The sequence below is a fragment of the Triticum urartu genome, chromosome 1A (assembly GCF_056163025.1).
Source record: "Triticum urartu cultivar PI428250 chromosome 1A, HENAU_Tu73, whole genome shotgun sequence".
NCBI lineage: Eukaryota > Viridiplantae > Streptophyta > Magnoliopsida > Poales > Poaceae > Triticum > Triticum urartu.
Window position 1 is genome coordinate 578,161,137 of NC_141873.1, and position 13,851 is coordinate 578,174,987.

The window sequence follows — 13,851 nt, forward strand, 5'->3', positions numbered from 1 at the left end:
CATGGTGTTCCACTGACGGTCCCAAACAATATGTGCTAGACCGAGTTACATAATCCTAACTTTTCTAAGGAGAGAGAACAACACACCTAATGTCATGACATGTTTGTAGTTACGACATGGCATGTGATGTCATGCGGGTTCCCCGATATGTGCAACCTGTCATGTGTGATGTTTGTTCTTGTTCTGACTAAGCTAGCAGTCCATGGCCAATATGTCTGTCTTGGATCCACGTTGTTGTATGGCTGAAACAATTTCTGAAAAATCCGATGCACAATGGACATGGAGTTCTTAAATATGCAAACTGGACTCTGTTCAAACTGCTAAAGCAAAGAGGTTAACTTGGACTTGGTCGAGCAAGACCAGATGCACAATGCCAGCTGACTAGGTGAGTGTTTCCTCTTTACATGCAACATTCTAAATTGTGAGCATTACGAATCTTCCGCCTGCCGGTGTACATATTCTGATGATGTAAATTGAGGGCAAGCGGACCCGATTACAAAACAGGAGCACTGGGATTACGTATTCTGATGATGGTATGCTCTCACTCTGTGTATCATCGCCTTCCTGATTCGATGGCTGGCCTATCAGGCTGATCGTCTTGGACATGTCACTCTGCTTGGTTGATGGGCTCTGCACTTGAAAATCACCTGCAAGCTGTACTCTGAACTTCTGAAGTGGGTAAGACAAGTTGTCGATGTCGAATCCATCGACTGGGTTGCTGGATTCTTTTCTTCAGCATTGCCGGCTCCGAGCGATGACGATGAAAACGGTATTTGTAGCACAGGATCCTGACTCTTGTGGACGTGATTGCAGCATCACACTCTGAGGCCATAGAACGCACGCTCGCCCTGCAAATACATACTGTATGTACCAACTGATTCAGTAAGCGTTCAGTTTTTTGCTCACTGAAAAAAAATACAGTTGGACAGTCTTCAGTTATAGTTCGAGAACGCCGGCCGGCCGGCCACCATCCCTGGCGTTGTGGCCGGCGGCCGCCGTGGCCCCCGGTTTTCTGGTTACAGTTGAGCAACGTCTCAAGGTCCTACTCGCACGCTCTCCTGAATCACACTCTGAAGACAGTGTTGACTGGAAGTAGACACGAAACGGTTCAGTCGTTCAACGGCCCGGATGCTGTCGGACAAAAGATGAAGATTTGCAGCTTCAGTTCAAAGCGTCGGCCTTTATGTTGTCTCAATAATAGAACTGTATTATCAGAGTGAGTTAACTGAAGTGCTCAAAACAAGAGTGAGTTAACTGAAAGTAAACAAAGTCCCTTAAAAAAACTCCCTGTAAACAAATCAAACGGAATGTTAACCAACTGATGTTCGCCAAGAATGTTTTGCGCAAGACGCTGCCGCACGCAAAGAAAAATACGGAGTGGCAACTGGCAAGTATTCACTCCAGAGGGCTGTTGGGCGCGACTTCTTTACTTGGTCTCGAGTATCAGATGGCAACGGGGACAAAGTAAACAAAGTGTTACCAGAGTGAGTTAACTGAAAGTAAACAAAATCCTTAAAAAAACTCCCTGTAAACAAATCCTCGATTGTGCTCTACTGTCACACCATATATGTTGGCAATTGGCGTGAATAAGAAGCAAGAAATTATTTGCACATGAGCACGTCATTGTGTATCCTTGACGCCTGGATGATGCACCGCAGCTTACGTCAAAGTAGCCTCGCAGGAAGCACGATTCAGAGCAACCCTTACTAAAAAAGATAGACGACCTGTCTTTATTTATAGGCCGGCGCAAGCCTCGGCTAGAGAACACCGGCCACCTAGCAGCGCTCAAACAAGAATGTGCCAAAGGGAGTAAGGAAGGGGCTGGTAGGACATGATGGCTCGGTGAACATACAGGGGCACAACCCGTACAACTTGGTATTGTGTCGGGGAAGGTTCTTCACATCGAGCAAGGGGCTTTAGCTCAATTGATGGCAATGTTATGTGCACGCATGGTAAAGTGTCGATCATCAAGAGAAGAAGGCAAGGAGAACGGGATGCATAGGAGGGTGATGATTTTATGAATGAAGTGGTCTCCCATGAGGAGGATCACCGGGCCCAATGAGCACCCAGTGTTGGAATTATTGCGTGATTGGCGACCCCATGACATTCAAGAGCTCAAAGAGCTCATTCGGGAGTGTGCATTGGAGGTGGTATGTTTGTTCTAGGCGCAGCTGTCGAAACATTGGGTGGAGGCCTCACAAGTGTGTTGGGTTATGAGGAAGGTATATTGTGGCTAGCAGTGGGAAAAGTGGAGGTTTTGTCGTGTTATGGAGGAGCCCGGTAACCTTAAGATCACTGAATTTTCCGAAGTATCACACTGAGAGCTTGGCCGAACCAGAAAAGGAAGAGTGGAGATTAACTTGTTTTTATGGCGAGGCAAACAGAAGATTACGACAGAAAAATTGGGACATGGTGGCCTTCTTGCGGGAGGGGGGGGGGGGGGGGGTCAACTTTGTCGTGGGCTTGCATTGGAGATTGTAATGAGATTCTTTGAAGGGAAGAACAATTGGCGCCAAATGAAAGGGATGTTCTGTAGATGGTAGGGTTCAGGGAGGCGGTTGATGTGTTGTGGGATATACGATGTGGTTTATATGGAGTTGACTGGAATTTTGAGAAGAAGGTGGCGGGTCATTATTGTCGAATCCGCTTGGATAGGGCGCTGGCGACAACAAGTTGGAGCGCCATGTTCCCTTTTGCATCGTTGTGGCACGTAGTTGCAGCTAAGTCAGTTCATTCGCCCATAGTTGTATTCAATGATATGGGCACTGCAAATAGGAGGATAGCTCTGATTGACCTTTCTGTTATGAGCAGATGTGGGAGACTCATGTTGATTTCTTTCTGATGCTTGAAAAGGTGTGGTGAGTACGTAGGGGGTAGACCAAGTCTGTCATTGATATGAATAAAAAAAATTGAAGCAGTGGCACGCTTGTTTGCTGCATGGGGGGATGTATCTTTTGGCCATGTCAGGAGTGAATTATGAGCACTAAAAAGCAGACTTTAAGAGCTTAGATCTGAACCAAACCGGCAAGGCCAGTCTTATGAGGAGAAGAAAATCGAGCATCGAATTGTGGAGGTGGACTATAGGGAGGAAATTATGTGGAAACAAAGGTCCCAAATCAAATGGTCGGAAGAAGGGGACTTGAGGTTTTTTTCCATCGGAAGGCATCTATGAGGAAGAGGAAGAATACAATTAATCAACTGAAGCGTGATGATGGCACCACATGTGATAGTGATATTGAGACTGGGTAATGGTTACATATTTCTATAAAAAAACTTTATACTTTCGAGGAGACAGTGGGAATGGAGGAAGTATTATCTCATATACCTTCTAAGTTTACTAATGAAATGAATGATATGCTTTGTGCCCCCTTTTCCAAATGTCCCTACAAAGGTTCCGAGACTTGATGGTTTTTCGATGCACTTTCCCCAAAGGAATTGGGGTTTGTGTGGTGATGAAATTACCGAGATGGTTTTGCGAGTACTTAATGGTATAGAGTCTTCAGAGGTTATAAGTAAACGTTCATCGTTCTTATCCCTTAGGTAAAATAACTCAACCTCTTTAGTTAGTTTGTGCAAATCTTTGAGATTATATATGAAGTGGCTAACCAGCTAAAAAAGATCTTACCAGAGATTATTTCCCAAGAGCAATCCACTTCCATCCCAAGCATGCTGATCACTGACAATGTGATTGTTGCATATGAGTGCCTTCACTTTATGAAAGTATCAACAAGAAAAATAACGCTCATTGTGCATTGAAGCTAGATATGATGAAAGTTTATGATATAGTTGGATGAAAGTATACTGAGGCAACAATATTAAAAAATGGCTTGCATCCAAGCTGGGTCCGGAAAGTTATGCAAGGTGCAACTACTCTATCTTTTTCAGTCCTACTAAATGAGGTCCGGTTGGAGGAGTTCAAGCCAACTAGGGATATTAGGTAGGGTGGCCCCGTTTCACCTTACCTTTTCTTATTGGCGTATGTTTTTTCTTATTTATTAAATGCCAAGAGTGATAATAAAAATGTCAGAGGTGTGATGGCTGCACCCTCGGCACATCTGTTTAATCACATTTTGTTTGCTAATGATAGTTTAAATTTGGTGGTGTTCAAAGAAGATCTTGAAGGAGATACAATCATAAGGGACACTGATAAGGAGTATTGTAATGCCTTTGGTTATAGAAGGTAAACATGGCTAAATCTTCCATCTTCTTTGGAAAATTCCGGAGGACAATAGGAACATGATCAAGCACACTAAATGTACCTAATGAGATGTTGGTTGAACCGTACGTTGGTTTACTGTCTGATGTAGGGAGGTGCAACAATGAATCTTTCCAATACCTCAAGGACTGAATATGGGTGAAGGCGCAAGGGTGGATTGATAAGTTTATGCCATCATTGGGAAAATAATTTTTGATCAAGTTGGTAGTGCAAGAAATCCTCACGTACTCCATGTTATGCTTTATAGTGCCAAGAGGTTTATGTAATCATATTAACACCATGCTCAAGAAATTTTATTGGGGATTTAAGGATGGCATGCGGAAAACTGTGTGGGTCTCATGGGAGGATGTGGCAATGTCAAAGTATATAGGCGGTTGGGAGTTGTGTAACACCGAGCTCTTTAGCTTGGCCATGTTGGCGAAGCATGGATGAAAAAATCTACAAGAGCCCGAGTCACTTAGTGCGAAGATATTGAAAGTTTTTGTTACCACTTTGCAGATATTCTTAATTTAGAGGTTGGCAACCACCCGCCGCAGGTGTGGTGTGCTATTTATGCGGGGATGTCAGTACTTAAACATGGATTAATTCAGAAAATTAGTGATGGAGAGTCAGCAAATATCTAGAATCATAACTGGCTACCATGCGATAATATGATGTGGGCTTTATAACTGGTTTGTACTAATCACCCACAAATTGATTTCAATGTTAATTGATGGCCCGTCAAGGCAATCGAACGGCGTTGTCATTAATGAACATCTCTTTCCTATGTATGCACAAACCATACTCAATATACATCTGAGAATGATGGCAATAGAAGACTGTTGGGCCTGGAATTATGAACAGTCATGTAACTTCTCGGTGAAGTCGGCCATCAGCTACTTATGGATACGAAGCTTCGGAGGAAAGATTGGTTAGAGAACTGGTCAAGTCATTCAGATGCTAGAGATTCTTAGGATCAATGGATCAAGCTATGGAGGGCCAACATTCCTGCTAAGATGAGAAGTTTTGTCTAGCATTTAGCAAAGAATTCTATCTAAACTGGAGGTCCAACTGTTGGCGAGCTCGGGGGTCCACGGCGAGGTGCTGGCTAGTGCTCGCTCGAGTTGCGTGCTTGTCAACAAGCTTCGGGTGTGGTCGTCCAGCTCGATCGCGGGCACTCCTGGACAGTCAATTTGGTCAGGGTGTGTTGTCGGTCATGACGAACACGTGGGTCATGACAGTAAGGTCAAATTGATACTTACCTTGCGGGAATCAATGTGTGATGACGACGCGACTCGGGTGTCGTTGTGGACATGTTCTGGGGCATCTCTAGACGTGCACCTGGTATCCAGACAATGCGCTGACGAAAGGGAGGCCGAACTGTAATAATTTTTAATGCACTCTAATTTAATAATTCACATTTAAAAAATTGACAAAAATTTAGGATTTGGATTTATTTTTTGAGAGACTTTTTTAGAGTAATTTTTTTTAGAGATAAGGAAGAGCCAGTCTTGGGCTGGGCCTGGTTCCACCAAGGCCGGCCTAGTAGTTTGCTGTGGGAATCCGAGCCCAGCCCAACCCACAAGGCTCCTCCTTTGGTTTCGTTTGGCTTATAGCCGAGGCGGAGTCGCGGAGGAGGCGGTGCTGCTTCGCTTCCTTCCCGCTGCCGGCGTCTGGCGTCGCCGTCGGTCGCGTCTCCGCCGCCCGCAGGTGAGCCGCCGGCCTCCTCTCGCCGCTCCCCTCCCCCTCCGCCTCCTCCGCCTAGGGTTTTGTGCTTCGCCAACCAGAGCTGACGAGCATTTCTTCCCCCCGTTCCGTTGTTCGTCGCAGCCGCAGGCACCGCCGCCCCCTCGCTCCTCCTCTCCGGCGAGCTCGGCGGCTCCCTCGCCGCGGAATCCGACGCTCCTCCCGCTTCCGCACGTCCGCGGGTGCAGGTGAGAAGCTCGCGCCCCCACCTCCCTCCCCCTCTCCGACCCCCGCAGCAGCGCCATCCCCTGCTCGTAGTCAGCAGTTAATCGGCCGACGGAGGGCCCGCGCTTCAGGATGGGGATTTTGGCCGGGAAGGTTGTGCGGTGAACTGTTTTTGGCAGGGAATGTTTCTGCTAAGTCCTCTTGTCCGACAGATCGTTTCTGCTAATTTTGGCCGGGATTTGGGATCGGGATTCGCGTCCCGGGCATATTACTTGAGTTCTTAGCTAGTTGCTAGTGTATTCCGAATTTCCGAGCAGAAATTGGATGGATCAGGAGAGCCGCCATGGCTGTATTGGTTTGTTACTTGTTAGTGTATTCCGTGCAGATATTGCAACTGATTACTTGGTGCTGTGGTGATCTATTTACCCAGTGGCATGCAATTTTACTTGACTTGTTCTTAGTGCGTTGCTTAGCCCAATTTGTGTGCACATTGCTGTAAGATGAGCTGTGCCGTGTGATGTTCCTTTACAATGATAGACTCTGTCTTTCCTGCATTCGGATGCATTTTTAATTAAGTGACCTGCTGATGTTGAGATTCATCTGCTATAATATATAGTTTACTTGGGTTCTTAGTTATTGGTATAATTCATGGTTGCTTGCTAATGGTGCCACCAACTGTTTTGTTTGTTAGCGTATTCTGAGCAAAAAATCTTTAAGATTATCATAGTTTCTGAGAAATTGGTTGCTGAACCAATTATATCTCTCAACCCTTGCTGAGGTTAAGTACTAGGTGTTTTCTAGGATACAGATGCTTTCACAAAGTTAATTAGTTTCAATTCTCCAGGCAAGCATTCATCATCTTTTGATTGACATTCATCTTGCATTGCGTCGAATGCAGTATGCAACCTACGGTGTAAAATGCTGGCTTATTACATATGCCAAGTGTGTAGGTGGATACATGTATTTTCTGCCTAGACAAGATTGAGCGCGTGTTCTCCCGAATTAGTTCTAGTTCATTGTTGAGTATTTATATTGCTTGCATTCTTACTTATTGTTGCGATTCATGAATGCTTGCCAATGGCGCCACAGCTGTTTTGTTTGTGACTTTATTCCAAGCAGATATTGCAAGTGATTGCTTGCGCTCTGGTGATCTTCTTACTGAGAGGCATGTTATTTCACTTGACTTGTTTTTAGTGCGTTGCTTAACCCAATTTGTGTGCTCATTGCTGTAGGGTGAGCTGTGTTGTGTGATGTTCCTTTATGATGATAGACTCTGTATTTCCTGCATTCGGTTGCATTTGTACCTGAGTCACCTGCTGATGTTGAGATTCATTTGCTAGTTTACTCACGTTCTAAGTTACTGGTATGATTCATGAATGCTTGCTAAGGGTGCCACCTACTGTATTGTTTGTAAGGTATTCTGAGCAAAAAATCCTTCTGATTTTGTTAGTTTCTGAGCAAAATTGGTTGCTGAACCCATTATATATCTATCAACCTTGGCTGAGTGTTAAGTACTGGGTGTTTTCTGGGATACAGATGCTTTCACAAAGTTAATAGCTCTGATTCTCCAGGCAAGCATTCATCTTCTTTTGATTGACATTCGTCTTGCATTGCGTTGAATGCAGAATACAACCTATGGTGTAAAATGCTGGCCTATTTCATACGCCAACCGTGTAGGTGGATGCATGTATTTGCTGCCTAGACAAGATTGTGCGCGCTGTGTTCTCCCGGATTAGTTCTAGTTCATTGTTGAGTATAGTCTGTAAATTCTATGGGCATGGCGCACTTGGATGCATAATTAATGAACTATTTCATTTTATTAAATTTCTTGGTTCCTACTCTAAACCATATGTATTTATTGCATCTGCTGATGTTGAGATCCATCTGCTATAATATATAGTTTACTTGGGTTCTTAGTTATTTGTGTAATTCATGAATGATTGTTAATGGTGCCACCAACTCTTTTGTTTGTTACTGTATTCTCAGCAAAAAAATCCTACCAACTGTTTTTTTAGCGGATTCTCAGAAAAAAATCCTTCTGATTTTCTTAGTCTCTGAGCAAAATTGGTTGCCGAACCCATTATATTTATCTCTCCCCTTGCTGAGTGTCAATATTCAGTTGCTTCCACAAAGTTAATTAGTCAAGTATTAGTTGGTTCATCTGCTATAATATATAGTTTACTTGAGTTAGTTGCTGGTGTGGTTCGTGAATGCTTGCTAATGGTGCCACGACTGTTTTGTCCGTTAGTGTATTATGAGCAGATATTGCAGCTGATTGTTTGAGCTCTGGTGATCTTCTTACTGAATGGCATGCAATTTCACCTGACTTGTTTTGAGTGAGTTGCCTAGCCCAACTTGTATGCAGACTGCTGTAAGATGAGCTGTGCTGTGGGATGTTATGTTGGAATTAACTTACTGCATGGAGTATATACTAGTACTTCCTATTTTATTCGTTTCCAAGAAAGATTCTTGATGTGCTTTCGATGCTTTGCTGCTTTGTGATGATGAAAGCTGAACCTGAATGTCGATGGTATGTGTCGTCCAGAATTAGTTCTAGTTAATTGTTTGAGTTACTTGTTCTCCTTTGCAATGACGAATTGTTGGCAAGTTGGTGTCTCCTTCACAAATTGTGTAGCTGAACAGAAACAGTTCTTTTTTCTTCACTTATCATTTGTACTAGTTTTGTTTTCCGGGCAAAAAAAAACCTACAGCTGATCGAATGCCTGAATCGATTTATCTCCCAATCAAGTATTATCTGTTTGATACTACATACTTAAAAATTGTGCATCACATTGCAGAGATACCTCGTCATGTCAGCTGCTATAGATAGTGCACGGAAGAGGTGCAGCTGTGGCAGCTCCAAATGGCAGAACTTGAGCACCAAATGCCTGAACTTGTACGCACAGACACACTGGTTGAATTATATGAACCAGATCCATGCAATCAACTCGAAGGGAGTAGTAGTTAATTGGTAGTGCTGCTGTCTAACTGTTGCTTGTTGATATGCTGCGTGCAGAAAGTGCGGTTGTTTCAAGGCTGGTGTGCATTGCATGCGTGGGCGATGCAAGTGCAAGGGCTGCGAGAACAATCCGTATGACCTGGTACGAAATGCGTCTTTCTTAGAGCAGACTTCATTACTGAACATCATGCTGCTCTGGCCTCTGCCAAGAACCTGAAAGAAATGTGTTGCGCTTATTCCAGGCCTATGAGGGTGGCAAGGGGTGCACGTGCAAATCCAACAAATGCAAAATCATGACCTGTGGTTGCCGGGAGGTATGCGCTCTACATGCACGGTCCTTCCTTGTTCTGCATTCTTGTCTATTCAGAAACTAGATATGCTGTTGTTGCTTCTCTTATCTTGACTGAAATTCGTCTTTTCCTGAAGCGCGGGGCCAGGTGCACCTTAGAATGCAGTTGCCAAGGGTGCGAAAATGGAAAAGGGACCGGAGGGGGTGAGCAACCACATTCTCCTCTCTTTATGTGTGACTCCTTGTTTGCATGATGGATCACGCTCGTGTATTTGTCTCTGCTGTTCTGCGTGTAGAAGCAGCCGATAAGTCCAATGCTGGACCAGGCGGGCAGGGAGGTACCATCAGCAGCGGCGAGGCTGTCGAACCGTCCAGCAAACGGCCAAAACTCAAGGTAAGTTTGTGCCTCTTCTTACTTGTGCAGAGAAAGTGTAGTGTATGTAGTATGTCTGTTGAGGGGTAAGCAACTAACCCTGGTGATATGCCCCTTTTGTGCAGTGATGACACTAGGCTTGAGACATACCAGAGCATGATGCAAGTCACCTTACATACTTACCATCCTCAAGACAGTAGGCTTCCTTCCTTGTAATGATTACTCGAAGCAAGCACGGCGAGAACTCCATGATCTGCGATGTCGTTAGCCTCAGCCTCAGGGGGCTCTTGATCAGACTGATGAATACTTGATGCATATATATACTCCTGTAGGAATTGTTGCCCTCATCGGTTGTCGTCCATACTCGTTCTTATGCATACATACTTGCTGCAAATGATTTCTCTCTTATAAACTTCAGGAATTTTCTGGTGGTGTTTGTAATCCAAACTGGTATGCTTAGACAAAGAGGCCCTGGTGGCATTGTTTCCGCATTGCGTTACATATTTCTCATGATATGCTCCCCTCCTGTTTGCATCATCATCTTGCAGTCTGCTTGATTTATGCTCTGCTTGAAAATCGCTTGTGAGCTTTACTCTGGTCTCTCAAGGAGGCAAAACAAGTTCTCCATCATCATCTTGCAGACTTAAACTTGTAGCACAAGAGCTTGACATAAACTTGTAGGCGTGATAGCAGCACCAACTCAGAGGCCAGAGGCCATAGCATCGGATGCTCTCGCCCTCTTCTGCATACATACGCGTAAACTGATTCAGTTCTTTGCCCACTGGAAAAATACAGTTGGACAGTCTTCAGTTGTACGAAGCTCAACTTATGACTCCATCACTAGAGCAGAAAACCAAGCATCTAACTCATCAACTAAGAAATACAGAGGGAATCCAACACATGCATCCACGTTGATCCTTCTACCTACCAACTACTTTTAAGAGGTTTTTGCAGTTTACTCACAATTAGAAACAGAGTTTTTTGTATCTATTTCTGAAATAATTCTGCCTACGAACTACTCCACAATGCAAGGATTCAAGCATCAAACACGAGATGCTTACTAGATCTTCTAGGCTACCTTTTCTAGTCCTAGCCAACCTCCACCGAAAGACCATCGTCGACTCAGCTTCATGCCCTCGCTGCGAGATATGATATTTGATATGAGATCGCTCACCACCCTCGCCCGGTGGTTGACGCCCCTTACGACTCTACGCGGATGTTTAAAAGAATCCCATGAGGAAACCTGTCAAAAGAATCTTTTGCAGAAAAAGCAGCAGCCGCGCTGTCAGTCTCCAAAATGACAGGACTTTGGAATGTAATACCAATATATAACCCAGCGAGCGCCGCACGAAATTCTGCTTCATCCACACAAGTGCACAACCTGATAAAATCCCATAAGGAAACCAGGACTTCACCAAGGTGATTCCTAGCAATTATCCCAATGCTGGCAGATCTCATGCTCTCCACAAAACTAGCATCAACGTTTATCTTAGTATAACATTGGTCCGGTGGCTCCCAATTACGATGAACCTTCGCGATTGGTGTGATGTACCTCCCATTATCAATCACCCCTTACCTTTGATACTTAAGTCAACTTGCGCACAGTTTTTGACATTTGTGAAGGGTTTCCAGTAATTTCCCACAAAAGTGACAGAAGCACGTAAGGATTCTTTCCCCTTCCCGAAGATCATATCATTTCTGAGATGCCAAGCTCTCCAAAGCATGAATAAAACTTGATCACGTTCTGGCGTCCCCAATTGATCAAGCAGAATAAACATCCAGTCCGGCCCCGTAAATCTGAAAAGCTCCTCGGCAGGAATATTCCACTCTTCTCTCATAGCAAAATGGAACGCATGCACCTTTGGACAAGACACAAGGGCATGGAAAGTACTTTCATCCTCCATCCCGCATATAGTGCACATACCTAACACCGTTTGGTGATGAATAACTCTGTTTACCTGGGTCGCCAAACTGTTAGACGCAGCTCACCAGGCAAAAATTCTTATTTTTTGCGGGACTTTGGCTTTCCAAATAACATCCCACACGCTTCTTCCCTTGTCAGCAGCATAAATAGATGATCATGTCTCGCCCTTGCCATCCTGAAAGTTTAAAGCCAGTCTATACGCACTTTTAACCGAGAACATACCATTTTTCTCATAGTGCCAAGCAATTAGATCTCCCTCACCTATAGTCCGAATACGTAAACTTAGGATCTCCTCAGCATCATGGTTATAGAACAGGTGCCTGATTAAATTTTCATCCCATCTTCTTGTTCCGCTTCTGAATAATTCAGAGACCCATTTCAGTCTAGTGTGGTTCTTTTTGACTAAAACTCTGAGGCCAGAATTTCTAGGTAGCCAATTATTTCTCCAAATATTAACATTTTTTCCATCGACCACTCTTTTTTTAGCAGATCCAATCCGTGCACAATGCCTTGCCAATTCACGGAGGTAGCCTGCGGGAAAGCAGTATCCATTATGTGACCATTAGGATAATATTTCACCTTCAAAACCTTAGCACATAAAGATTCCGGATTCACTAGCAACCTCCAAGCCCGTTTAGCCAAGAGAGCTTGATTAAACAATCTAAGATCTTGGAAACCCATGCCTCCATCTCTTTTAGGTTTTGTGAGTTTATCCCAAGCTAGCCAATAAGTTTTCCTTCTGTCATCTTCGTCCCCCCACCAGAAGTTTCTTATAATCTAAGATAACTCATCACATAATGAAGCCGGAAATTTAAAAATACCCATGGTGTACACTAAGAGCGCTTGCAAAACTGCCTTTATTTGATTTCCTTTTATACCACTGGAGACATATTTTTCAATCCAGTCTGAAGCTCTTTTTAATGCCTTGTCTTTTGTTGATTGGAACTTACCAACCTTCATTCTACCCTCAGGTACTGGTAAGCCAAGGTACTTATCTTCAAACCCTTCTGCAGTGATATTAAGAATGACCATAGTGGCCACCTGATCCTCCATACTACATTTTTTGCCAAACTTGATCGAACACTTATCGGGGCTCAGAAGCTGACCAGTTCCCACCTCATAGCCTGACAGAATATTTTTAATGACCAAGGCTTGATCTATGGACCCCTTGAAAAATAGAAGACTATCATCCACAAATAATAGATGAGAAATACCTGGCGCATGTCTGTTTAACTGGAAATCCTTTAGAACACCTTTGTCACATGCATCCTTTGAAGGAAATATGCCCTAGAGGCAATAATAATGTTATTATTTTTATTTCCTTATATCATGATAAATGTTTATTATTCATGCTAGAATTGTATTATCCGGAAACATAATACTTGTGTGAATACATAGACAAACCAAACGTCACTAGTATGCCTCTACTTGACTAGCTCATTAATCAAAGATGGTTATGTTTTATAACCATAGACATGTGTTGTCATTTGATTAACGGGATCACATTATTAGGAGAATGATGTGATTGACATGACCCATTCCATTAGTTTAGCACCCGATCGTTTAGTATGTTGCTATTGCTTTCTTCATGACTTATACATGTTCCTATGACTATGAGATTATGCAACTCCCGTTTGCCGGAGGAACACTTTGTGTGCTACCAAACGTCACAACGTAACTGGGTGATTATAAAGGAGCTCTACAGGTGTCTTCAAAGGTACATGTTGGGTTGGCGTATTTCGAGATTAGGATTTGTCACTCCGATTGTCGGAGAGGCATCTCTGGGCCCTCTCGGTAATGCACATCACATAAGCCTTGCAAGCATTGCAACTAATGAGTTAGTTGCGAGATGATGTATTACGGAACGAGTAAAGAGACTTGCCGGTAACGAGATTGAACTAGGTATTGAGATACCGACGATCGAATCTCGGGCAAGTAACATACCGATGACAAAGGGAACAACGTATGTTGTTATGCGGTCTGACCGATAAAGATCTTCGTAGAATATGTAGGAGCCAATATGAGCATCCAGGTTCCGCTATTGGTTATTGACCGGAGACGTGTCTCGGTCATGTCTACATTGTTCTCGAACCCGTAGGGTCCGCACTCTTAAGGTTTCGATGACAATTATATTATGAGTTTATGAGTTTTGATGTACCGAAGTTAGTTCGGAGTCCCAGATGTGATCACGGACATAACG

General features: G+C 43.8%; 1 protein-coding gene across 3 annotated transcripts; it reads left to right on the forward strand.

The window, feature by feature from the left end:
• The first annotated feature begins 5,785 nt into the window (after positions 1-5,785).
• Positions 5,786-10,226, forward strand: LOC147992981 (protein tesmin/TSO1-like CXC 3). 3 transcript variants are annotated; one of them, XM_087532887.1, is made up of 8 exons: positions 5,786-5,905; positions 6,026-6,129; positions 8,905-9,002; positions 9,123-9,207; positions 9,308-9,379; positions 9,492-9,558; positions 9,651-9,748; positions 9,853-10,226. In XM_087532887.1, the coding sequence occupies exons 3-8, from the start codon at positions 8,917-8,919 to the stop codon at positions 9,853-9,855; spliced, it is 411 nt and encodes a 136-aa protein (XP_087389013.1). In that variant the 5' UTR covers positions 5,786-5,905; positions 6,026-6,129; positions 8,905-8,916; the 3' UTR covers positions 9,856-10,226. The 3 variants fall into 3 exon arrangements, with proteins under 3 accessions (XP_087389013.1, XP_087389021.1, XP_087389016.1); XM_087532895.1 differs by having other exon boundaries at positions 9,657-9,748; XM_087532890.1 differs by lacking the exon at positions 6,026-6,129.
• Positions 10,227-13,851: the final 3,625 nt, after the last annotated feature.

Bases quoted from the DNA above. Each gene is read 5' to 3' on its own strand.
- LOC147992981 (XM_087532887.1), top strand. From the start codon at position 8,917: ATGTCAGCTGCTATAGATAGTGCACGGAAGAGGTGCAGCTGTGGCAGC. The intron at 9,003-9,122 runs GTACGCACAGAC...TGCTGCGTGCAG, and splicing joins AGCACCAAATGCCTGAACTT to AAAGTGCGGTTGTTTCAAGG. The intron at 9,380-9,491 runs GTATGCGCTCTA...CTTTTCCTGAAG, and splicing joins TGACCTGTGGTTGCCGGGAG to CGCGGGGCCAGGTGCACCTT.